The sequence below is a fragment of the Hyla sarda genome, chromosome 1 (assembly GCF_029499605.1).
Source record: "Hyla sarda isolate aHylSar1 chromosome 1, aHylSar1.hap1, whole genome shotgun sequence".
Classification (NCBI taxonomy): Eukaryota; Metazoa; Chordata; class Amphibia; order Anura; family Hylidae; genus Hyla; species Hyla sarda.
In genome coordinates this window covers 296,595,442-296,607,696 of record NC_079189.1, presented here as the reverse complement: position 1 = coordinate 296,607,696, position 12,255 = coordinate 296,595,442, and the positions used below count along the sequence as shown (strand labels likewise).

General features: G+C 45.2%; 1 protein-coding gene across 1 annotated transcript in view; it reads right to left on the bottom strand.

Annotated features, from left to right (window-relative positions):
• Positions 1 to 12,255, bottom strand: part of RNF126 (ring finger protein 126) — a 52,930-nt gene that overhangs the window by 22,735 nt on the left and 17,940 nt on the right. Inside the window, exon 2 of the mRNA XM_056518014.1 lies at positions 5,687 to 5,742. Coding sequence (XP_056373989.1) covers positions 5,687 to 5,742 — 56 coding nt within the window. The remainder of the gene's footprint in view (positions 1 to 5,686; positions 5,743 to 12,255) is intronic.

The following is a 12,255-nucleotide window of genomic DNA, read 5'->3' as shown; positions in this document are numbered from 1 at the left end:
AGTTGCCTGCCAGCATGGTGATGGTGTTTGGAGTGTGCTCTACATTTTAAAAGACAAGAATAAAGAGTCAACATTTTAAGGTACTGCTGGACTACCTCTTTCTTTCATTGCTGATACGTATGAAGCCAGGCCAGGCTTGAAGTCCGTGCAGACCGTGGAGGAGGTGAGCCGAAAGAACTTTTCCTTTTCATGTACATTTAGGAAGCCCCTATGGTGCCAGAACAGCAAAAAACACCCCACATGGCATACTATTTTGGAAACTACACCCCTCAGGGAACATAACAAGGGGTACAGTGAGCCTTAACACCCCACAGGTGTTTGACAACTTTTTGTTAAAGTTGGATGTGTAAATGGAAAAAAATATATTTTGTGCACAAAAATGTTGGATTTCCCCCAAATTTTACATTTTTTACAAGGGGTAATAGGAGAAAATTACCCCCATAATTTGTAACCCCATTTCTTCTGAGTATGGAAATACCCATACCCATGCTCTGTGGCGCACTACAATGCTCAGAAGAGGAGGAGCTACATTGAGCTTTTGGAAAGATAATTTGTTTGGAATGAAAGTCAGGGATCATGAGCATTTACAAAGCCCCCCGTGGTGCCAGAACAGTGGACCCCCCCCCACATTTGACCCCATTTTGGAAACTACACCCCTCACAGAATTTAACAAGGGGCGCAGTTAGTATTTACACCCCACTGGCGTTAGACAGATCTTTGTAACAGTGGGCTGAGCAATTGGAAAATTACATTTTAAATTTTCACAGACCATTGTTCCAAAGATCTGTCAGACACCTGTGGGGGGTAAATGCTCACTGTACCCCTTATTACATTACATTACATGAGTGGTGTAGTTTCCAAAATGGGATCACATGTGGGGAGGGTCCATTGTTCTGGAACTATGAGGGCTTTGTAAACACACATGGCCTTCAATTCCGGACAAATTTTCTCTTCAAAAGCCCAATGGCGCTCCTTCTCTTCTGAGCATTGTAAATCGCCAGCAGAGCACTTTACATCCACATATGGGGTATGTTCTTACTGAGAAGAAATGGGGTTACAAATTTTGGGGTGGCTTTTTTCCTATTTTCTTTTGTGAAAATGAAAAATTTAGGGTAATACCAGCATTTTAGTGAAAAACATTTCTCATTTTCCCATCCAACTTTAACCGATAATTCGTCAAAAACACCAGTGGGGTGTTAAGGCTCACTATACCCCTTGTTACATTCCGTGAAAAGCGCAGTTTCCAAAATGGGGTCACATGTCTTAATTTTTTAGCGTTTATGTCAGAACCGCTGTACAATTAGCCCCCCCCCCCGTGTAAATCACCAATTTAGGCCTCAATTGTTCATAGTGCGCTCTCACTCCTGAGCCTTGTTGTGCACCCGCATTTTACACCCACATATGGGCTATTTCTGTACTCAGGAGAAATTGCATTACAAATTTTGGGGGTCTTTTTCCCTTTTACCTCTTGTGAAAATAAAGTATGGAGCAACACCAGCATGTTAGTTTAAAAATTTAACAGGCTGGTGTAGACCCCAACTTTTCCTTTTCATAAGGGGTAAAAGGAGAAAAAGCCCCCCAAAATTTGTAACGCAATTTCTCCCGAGCACGGAAATACCCCATATGTGGCCCTTAACTGTTTCCTTGAAATACGACAGGGCTCCGAAGTGAGAGAGCGCCATCCGCATTTGAGGACTAAATTAGGGATTGCATAGGGGTGGACAAAGGGGTATTCTACGCCAGTTATTCTTAAACAGGGTGCCAAACAACATGCTGTTTCAAATCTACAACTCCCAGCATGTTCTGACAGACCGTGCATGCTGGGAGTTGTACTTTTGCAACAGCTGGAGGCACACTAGTTGGAAAACCTTCAGTTAGGTTGTTACCTAACTCAGTATTTTCTAACCAGTGTGCCTCCAGCTGTTGCAAAACTACAACTCCCAGCATGTACTGATCGCCAAAAGGCATGCTGGGAGATTTAGTTATACAACAGCCGGAGGTACGCAACTACAACTCCCAGCATGCCGAGATAGCTGTTTGGGCATGCTGGGATTTGCAGTTTTGCAACATTTGGAGGGCTACAGTTTAGAGACCACTGTATAGCGGTCTCAAACTGTAGCCCTCCAGATGTTGCTAGGTAACTCACCGGTTTTCCTAGGATCCAGGGAGCCGCATCGCAGTCCTCTTCTGCCGCCGATCTCCGCTGCCAATCGCCACCGCCGATGGGCAAGTGGACTTTGGTGCCAGTTTGCCTCGGTTTCCCCGCTCTGCCCTGCTTATTGTGGGTGGGCAGAACGGGGAAACCGAAAGTTAATCCCCCCCAGCCCCCGATCTGCTATTGGTCGTCGCTTCTAGACTACCAACAGCAGGGATAAGAGGGGTGACACCCCTGCCACCTCACTCCTATCCCTTCAGGGGGATCGTGGGTGTCTTGGACAACCTCGATCCCCCTTAATTTTCGGGTCACCGGAGACCCGTATGACCCGGAACAGCCGCAAATCGCCGGTGTAAATTCATGGGGGGGGGGGGGGGTTGTTGGTGTCTCAGGACCCCCCTGGGCATTTGTACGGGGTGCCTGCTGATAGATATCAGCAGTCACACCCGGTCTGGTCTCTGCCCGGCCCTTAAGTACCAGGGAGCAAAGGCGTACCTGTATGCCCTTGGTCCTTAACGGGTTAAAGTAGGACGCAGCTTGGAAATTATACAAGAAAGTCCGGCTGAAAACGCGCAGTAAGCGCTAAGTACCAGTGGGAGCATGATTTGTGAAGCAGGGTAATGCATGCTTTATTCTCCCCCCCCCCCCCCCCACAAATAGTCCCATAGTTCATAAAGTGTACAGGGCGTGATGGTGGTATTGAATTATTTAGTATTGCCGGCTCTCTCCAGCGCCACACTGCCTCCTCCTCCCATGTGTCCCTGGCTGCAGAAGCGAGCTCGGGGAGACTGCATTACTCCCTGTGCGGCAGCGTGCTTCACCCCCACCTTCTCCGGTCAGGTCTCGTCTGAGCACTTAGAACACTGTATCTCCTCCCAACAGTGCCAAGCGCTGGGAGGAGGTGAATTAACCCCTCCACGACTGGCCGCTGTATGTATACAGCGCAGCTGGTGTATGAAGGGAGCTCAGGAGCTGAGCTTGCTTCATACTGGCTATTGTCTGGCATTGACCCTTTAGACACCGCAATCAAAGTTGATTGCGGGGTCTAAAGTGGCGAAAACAATATTCGGTAGCTCAGTGGACACCCGTGGGGTCCCGATCAGCCGAGAGGATGGGCGGAGGTTCCCTACCTGCCTCAGGCTCATCCGATCAGCGATCCAATAATGCAGGCAGCCTTAGACTGTAGTAATGGAGCGCTGATAACACTGATCAGTGCTGTGCTATAGGCTCCTATGGCACAGCATTGATCAGTGTCTACAAGAACAGAAGTGCATCTATGTCTCTCCAAGCTGTTAAAGAAACTACAACTCCCAGCATGCCCTACAGCCTTTGGCTGTATGGGAATGCTGGGAGTTGTAGTTCTGCAACAACTGGAGGCATGCTGTGGAAAACACTACAGAATGGGGGGGGGGGGGGGGGGGAGTGAAAAAAAAACAAAAAAAACAAAGCAATAATAGTATTAAAAAGCCCCTCCGCAAAAAATTTAAATCACCTCCCTTTTTCAAAAATAAACAAAAAACATACTTGGAAGCGCTGCGTGCATAAATGTCCGAACCATTAAAATATTACGTAAAATGACAACTCTGCGATCTGACACTTATCCCCTATTCTTAGGATAGGGGATAAGTTGCTGCATCCCGAATCTTTCCTTTAATCAAACTGCACAGTCAATGATGTAAACATAAAAAAAATAGATCACTGTCCAGAATTGCAGATTTTTCATCATTTTATGTAAAAGGAAAAATAAAAAAAAGTGATCAAAAAGTCCTATCAAAACAAAAATGTTACCGATAAAAAAAAATAATATAAAAATAATATATATATATATATATATATATATATATATATATATATATATATATATATATATATATAGATCACAAAAAATAAGCCCCTATATAACCCAATTATGAAAAAAGAATCTGATTGGTTGCTAGGGGCAACTGCATTTTTTTTCTGCACAGGTTTTGATAAGTCTCCCCCAGAATTTTTAGCTAGTAAATTAAAACAGAAAAAAGTTCTGATCATGTATTCGTATGGACCTACAGAATATGGATAATGTGTCATTGTTACTGAAAAGTGCACTGAAACACTGCATTTTTCTCAATTTATCCCCAGAAATATATATATATTTTTTCTCTTTGACTAGATTTGGTGGCAAAATAAAGGATGACATTACACAATAAAATTGGTGGCTGCACAAAACAAAATGTACCAATTTTTTTTGATAATACAATTTTACAAAAAACTATATATATATTATATATATATATATATATATATATATATATATATATATATATATAAAAATAAAAAATAAATTAAAAAAGGGCGGGGCAGTGCATTTTTGGTTTTCAGCCACGCACAGCCTAAATTTTTGGTTTCGGCCTAAAGTTTCCCTTTCGGTGCATCCCTACATGTCACTTACATTTTTAGGTTTTCTTGTCGCAGAGTGGTCGTCTGCTAAAGTTCCGTAATTTTGGACTTCACTTGCGCTCTGAAGGCGGGACACCCGCCGTCAGGCTTGCTTTGGGTCCTGGAGAAAGAGGCTTTAGCCGGCCCCCTTGTTCGCTTATTCATTTTCCCCCTGAGTGCAGTGCTCTGTCTGCAGAGCGCATGTGCTGAATTTTTTACCCAGCTCTCACATCCTGATGGAGAGCGCTCTGTGCAGTGTAACTCTCTACACCCGAAAGTACCGTGCTACTCGACTTTGGGGTGTAGCGAGGGACGGCGCATGCGCAGTTACACTGCACAGAGCGCTCTCCCGACGCACAGCTCTCACATCATCAGGACCTGAGAGCTGCGCTCAGGGGGAAAATGAATATGCGAACAAGGGGGGCGGGCTAAGGCCCCTTCCTCCGGTACCCAAAGCAAGGCTGCGGCTGGTGACCCGCCTTCAGAGCGCGAGTGAAGGCCAAAATTACGGAAATTTTGCGGACAACAATTGCAATCAAACATTTTGAATTTCCCTCTTGGATGGAAGCAACAGCATCACATGCTTGACGCTCCTTCCAAAGAAGAGCCAATGTGCAGAGAGAGGACGCCGGCGATGAAGAGTCAACATAACAGCAAGTACCACCCATGACGTAAGATTCTTCCCAGCCAGAGAGGACCCACCGGGCTGCTGTAACGTCTGTGAGCACTCCGTGCTCCCAACCAAAATACAAATATGGGGAAAAATGAAGGGTGGGATGGAGGCATTGGGAATTAGAAGACGATGGAGGCATATGGGTGTTGAGTCTGGAGGCATTTGGTGGGTGGGTGGGAGTCAGAAGGCATTTGAGGGTGGCTGGAGGTAGTGTGTGTGTGTGTGTGTGTGTGTGTGTGTGTGTGTGTGTGTGTGTGTGTGTGTGTGAGGGAGGGGGGAGGCATTGTGTGGAAAAGTGTTGCAGGTTCTGTGGTGAAGAGTTGTAGCTGATAGTCATGAAGCCCCGGGCCAAATGGAAAAGAAAAGGGAAAGTGAACAACTGATCAGAGAAGAAGAGAAGACAACATCTGAGAGTCCCTGCATATAGCAGCATATAAAGTTACCTTATTTCGGGAAGTTCCTCAATGAACCCCGATTCACATCTTGGGCAGGTATACTCCTGTAAGATACGGAAAAAAAAAAAAGTGAAAAACGATTCCCAGTGGGAATAAACACATGTTAATGCTGCCATTTAGAAACTACATATTTCACTGTGATTCTCTAGCAGTACTCGAAGGAGCACTGACAAATAAAAGCTGTAGCAAAGATATAAGTGTAGATTTTTGTAACAAAAATAAGCAGTCTTGTTAAACATACACGGGGTTCTTTCATGGCCAAATTTACTTGGGATGAGCTTAGGTACAGTGTTTGCATGCAGTACCATGTTAGTGAACAGTACGTCATGGTGCGTTAAGTACCACGGCACCATGACGTACATTTACGTCCATTGTCGTTAAGGGGTTAAAATGCACAGAATATTGGTATAAGTTATCGGCTATCGACCTGAAAGTTTACAGGTTATCGGCTCTAAAAAAAAATAAAAAAATTATCTGTCGATCCCTAGTGACTTCTATTAACGAAAATCTTAATCCTTCCAGTACTTATTAGCAGCTGTATACCCCACCCAGAGGAAATTCTTTTCCTTTTGAATTTCTTTTCTGTATGTCCACAGTGCTCTCTGCTGACACCTCTGTCCATGTCAGGAACTGTCCAGAGCAGGATAGGTTTGCTATGGGGATTTTCTCTTTCTCTGGACAGTTCCTGACACGGACAGAAGTGTCAGCAGAGAGCACTGTGGACCGACAGAAAAGAAATTCAAAAAGAAAAGAATTTCCTCTGTAGTATACAGCAGCTGATAAGTACTAGAAGTATTACGATTTTTTAATAGAAGTAATATACAAATCTGTTTAACTTTCTGGCACCAGTTGACATAAAATGTTTTTCACCGGAGTACCCCTTTAAAAAGGAGTGGTGTACTGAAAAGTATTTTGAGTCAGTTGTGCCCCGGCTGCAAAAGGAAAAAACTTTAACTCTCCTTCCTCAGTTCCCTGTAGAACTGCTATGGCTGTTTGGTCCTCCGGTCTGGTCTTCTTCAGTCTGCACAGATTGTCAAACTGCGCTCAATCACCAGCCGAGGAGGGACATCGCTGCGGCCGGTGATAGGCTGTGCGCAATGCGACGATCCGTGCACACGGAAGAAGACCAGACCAGAGGACTGAACAGCTGTAGCGGCACTACGGGGGAACAGAGGAAGGAGAATTAAAGGGGTATTCCAGGACTTTTTTATTTGACTAACCTACAGGGGCTGTAAAGTTAGTGTAGTTTATAATATAGTGTCTGTACCTGTGTGTGACGGTTTTCTCACAATTCTTATGTGATTTTCATCCCAATATTTATTTTTAACAGCATACAAAATGACTGCTGTCTCGGATTTTTCCCAGCTTGCAATGCAGTCGAGACCTCACTCACTAGTCAGCTGATGACAGGGAGCCTGTCTGCTTCAATGGGTGGAGAGAGCAATCTGCAAGTAATGCAACAGCTGGAGACACCCTGATTGAAAACCACAGGTCTGCAGCTCATTTATGTTTCAATGGGTGGGGTAGCTGATGTGTGGGAAGGAGGGAAATTGTATCATGAGATTTGTAGGCAAACAAGAAAACTTAAAACAGGAAATACACAGGAAGTTCACAGAAAGCTAGCCACAGTGTTATGGTAATCTCACAGCATAGCCATTTAGCCCAATACAAGTGCAGATCCTTCCTAAGCATGTCCCTTACTGTCTGCCAGGTACGTACTAAAATCACCTTATGGTGGATAACCCCTTTAAAGTTTTTTATTTTATTTTATTTTTTTTGCAGCCCGGGCAAAGGACTCAAGATACTTTCCAGTAGACTACTCCTTTAAAAGAAAAACAAAAAACAAACCACTAGGGGTCCCCATACCACCCAGAACATAATCCTGTCCAGCTGCAGCATCTTCGTTCCAGCTGAAGCACAGGCTGGGACAAAGTCCAGTAAAAGAGGGATGGGACTAGCACTCCTCCTGTTAGACTGCAGAATAAAAACAGAGGAGGAGGTTACAGAACAGCCTGCAGTTACTGGATGAAGAGAACCAGCACAGCAGACTCAAGGAGGAAGAGGAGAGAAGAAGGTATTTTGTGAGAGAAATATAGGTGCTATAGACATAATTAGATGTACACGATCAGGATTAAGTACTGAGTAACAAAAATTTTTTGTCCATGGTCGTTAACGGGCTGTCGTCTATACTCGTCCAATGACCGTTTTACGGTGTATGATGCGGGCCCCTGAACACAGCTGTATTCCTGTAACTGAGGGGCCGGCGTTAACAGCCAACATGCGGTGCTCTGAATGATAAAGCCTTGTAGGGTCAGGCTTCATCAATCGAGCGCAGAGCACACAGATCAATGGGATTGTATGTAATCCCATTGATCTGTATGAGGAATCTAATGATCCCTCCTAAAGTCCCCTAAGGGGACTAAAAGTAGGGCTGGGCGGTATATCTGTTCATACCGAATACCGAAATTTTTGTGCTGCACAATATGAATTTTAACCCATACCACAATACCGGTTTGGCCCCTCCCCCTCGGGAATTAATGAATCAGCCCAGCGCTGCACTGTCCCCACATCGGGGAACTAATCATATGTGACCCGCCAGCGCTGTTCTGCTCCCCCCAAATAATTATCAGCCCAGCGGTTGTACTACTCACATGTCAAGCACTGCCCTCCTCCTCTTTGTTGGGGGCCGCTGGAACTCACTGTACGCTAGTGGTCTACAACCTGCGGACCTCTAGATGTTGCAAAACTACAACTCCCAGCATGCCCGGACAACCAACGGCTGTCCGGGCATGGTGGGAGTTGTAGTTTTGCAACAGCTGGAGGTCCTCAAGTTGGAGACCACTGCTGTATGCTGTATCCCTATGCCCGGGCTGCAAAAGAAAGAAAATAAACTTTAAAAGGGGTACTCCGGTGAAAACCTTTTTTATTTTAAATCAACTGGCTCCAGAAAGTTAAACAGATTTTTATATTCCTTCTATTAAAAAATCTTAAACCTTCCTGTACTTATTAGCTGCTGAATACTACAGAGGAAATTCTTTTCTTTTTGGAACGCTCTCTGATGACATCACGAGCACAGTGCTCTCTGCTGACGTTATTATAATAATAATAATAATAAGTCTTTATTTATTGTCCTTAGTGGGATTTGAACCCAAGGCCCCAGCACTGCAAGGCCGCAGTGCTAACCACTAAGCCACCATGCTGCCTTTTGCATACATCTGCTATGCACGGTTGCTAAAATGGACAGAGATGTCAGCAGAGAGCACTGTCATCAGTGTTCCAAAAAGAAAGGAATTTCCTCTGTAGCATTCAGCAGCTAACAAGTACTGGAAGGATTAAGATTTTTTAATAGAGATAATTTACAAATATGTAACTTTCTGGCAGCAGTTGATTTAAAAGAAAAAAGGTTTTCACCGGAGTACCCCTTTAACTTACCTACGTCGGCCTTACGCTGGGGACTGGAACTTCGGACAGCCGTCAGCCTATCACCGGCCGCAGCGATGCCCCGTCCTGGCCAGTGATAGGCTGAGCCCACTGTCCTGTAAGGAGCCAGCTTCTTACATGACAGTGGGCTCAGCCCATCACTGGCCGGGGCGGGGCATCGCTGCGGTCGGCGATAGGCTGACGGATGTCCGACGTTCCAGTCCCCAGCGTAAGGCCGACGGAGGCAAGTTAAAGTTTATTTTCTTTATCTTTTGCAGCCCGGGCATAGGGATACAGTGTACAGCAGTGGTCTCAAACCTGCGGACCTCCAGCTGTTGCAAAACTACAACTCCCAGTATGCTGGCGTACAGTGAGTTCCAGCGCCAGCGGCCCCCAACAAAGAGGAGGGGGGCAGTGCTTGACATATGTGAGTAGTACCCCGCTGGGCTGATAATTAATTGGGGGGGGGGGGGGGGGAGGGGAGATCAGAACAGCGATGGTGGATAACATGATTTGGGAGGGGGGGGAGCAGAACATCGCTCGCGGTTCACATGAGTTTGGGGGGGTGAAAGAAATACAGTTATATACCTTGGAACCACCATAAGTTACAAAAATACCGTGATACACATATTTGGTCATACCGCCCAGCTCTAACTAAAAGTGTACTAAAAGTGAACTATAAAAATATATCATAAATTAAACCGTAATGGTCAATGGCGTATGCGCAAAAAAATTCCAAAGTCCAAAACAGAGTATTTTTGGTCACTTTTTATACCATAAAAAAAAAAAAAAAAGGAATAAAAACCGATCAAAACAAAAATGGTACCAATTAAAACATCAGATCACGACGCAAAAAATGAGCCCTCATACCGCCCCGTACGCAGAAAAATAAAGTTATAGGGGTCAGAAGACGACAATTTTAAATGTATTAATTTCCGTGCATGTAGTCATGGTTTTTTCAAAAAGTACGACAAAATCAAACCCATATAAGTAGGGTATCATTTTAACCGTATGGACCTACAGTTTTTACCGAAAAATGTACTGTGTAGAAATGGAAGCCCCAAAAATTTACAAAATTGTGTTTTTTCTTCAATTTTGTCGCACAATGATTTTTTTTCCCGTTTCGCCATAGATTTTTGGGTAAAATGATGTCATTGCAAAGTAGAATTGGTGGCGCAAAACATAAGCCCTTATATGGATTTTAGGTGCAAAATTTTAAGGGTTATGATTTTTAAAAGGTAAGGAGGAAAAAATGAAAGTGCAAAAACAGAAAAACGCTTTGTCCTTAAGGGGTTAAATTAAATCCCACTGCTATTAGTTTTAGCAGATTTATGAAATAGCACCAGCCCCTAATAAATCTGCCACTGTGCAGCTGCTGGCAGTGTGCTCTATAGTAGCCCTGGAAATTATACTGGACTACCCTGAACCCAGGACAGGTATATGGAAATTGTATTGCCCGACACCAGGGACATGCAGTTCCAGGCGCCGGGCGGGTGAATTCTTCAGGCATTTAGCCTTGCTTCAGGCTAGCAGAGTTTAATGCCTTGAGGAATTCACATATAACTTGGCAATCATTCTCGCCCAGTCACTAAACTCCTATAGACTGCAGCTGTATGCTGCAGCCTATAGTGAGCCGCGCAGGAAGTCACTCATCGCGCACACCTCCGTCAGGACAGAGAATGCGGTCCAGCTACATAACCGCCGAGCCCATGAGCCTGCCGGAGGACTGATAAAAGCAGGGGGAGGGGGTTTGGTGAATCAGTGAATGATGTGGCAAAGGAGGGGAGGGTGCAATATAATGGCACAGGGGAGGGGGCTGAAATATAATGGCACAGGGGGCATCAGAGAAGTGGGAATATAATGGCACAGGGTGTGATAAAGGGTGGGGGGGGGGATGAACTGGCACAGGATGGTAGCAGCTTTTCTAATGTTGATACTAGTACTAGATTGTCACACAATGCATGCAATTTGCAGTATAGCAAGGAGTGTGCCACCAAACTATCTATGGGCGTCACCATGAGACGTTTGGAAAGCTCTGACTTAGGGAGTACAATTGTTGAAATGGGAGCCCTACCTGGTGGGGGTCATATCTATCTGGGGGCCATTTCTATCTGGGGCTCTGTCTAGGAGCACCACCTTTTTACCAACTTGGGGGGGGGGGGGGGGGGACACATATACATCTGAGGCCCCAGGGGAGCCCTACATGCCTGCCTACTTGATGAAGGGACATACCTACCTGAAAGGGGGGGGGGCTTGCTTATCAGGGGCCCAATCCACCTAATGGGGTGGCATACTGGTCTGTCTATTAAGTTTCTATTAATAAAGACCTTTTTTTTTACAAAAAGCCCCCCAAAATTTGTAACGCAATTTCTCCCAAGTACGGAAATACCCCATATGTGGCCCTAAACTGTTTCCTTGAAATACCACAGGGCTCTGAAGTGAGAGGACTACATCAGGGATTGCATAGGGGTGGACATAGGGGTATTCTACACAAGTGATTCCCAAACAGGGTGCCTCCAGCTGTTGCTAAACTCCCAGCATGCCTGGACAGTAAGTGGCTGTCCAGAAATGCTGGGAGCTGTTGTCTTGCAACAGCTGGAGGCTCCGTTTTGGAAACAGTGCCGTATGATACGTTTTTCATTTTTATTGGGTGTATATGTAGTGTTCTACCCTTTATTTTGTGGTAGTGTATTGTTTTTTGGGTACATTCACACTGGCGGGGGGGTTACGGTGAGTTTCCCGCTGGGAGTTTGCGCTGCGGTGAATGCTGGGAGATGTAGTTATGCAACACCTGGAGGTACGCAACTACAACTCCCAGCATGCTGAGACAGCTGTTTGCTGTTTGGGCATGCTGGGATTTGCAGTTTTTCTGGAGGGCTACAGTTTAGAAGCCACTGCACAGTGATCTCCAAACTGTGGCCCTCCAGATGTTGCAAAACTACAAATCCCAGTATGCCTAAACAGAAAACAGCTGTCTGGGCATGCTGGGAGTTGTAGTTTTGCAACATCTGGAGGGTTACAGTTTAGAGACCACTGTATAATGGTCTCCAAACTGTAGCCCTCCAGATGTTGCTAGGCAACTCACTGACTTCTGTAGGATCCAGTGAGCTGCATCGCCATCCTCTGCTGCCGCCGAT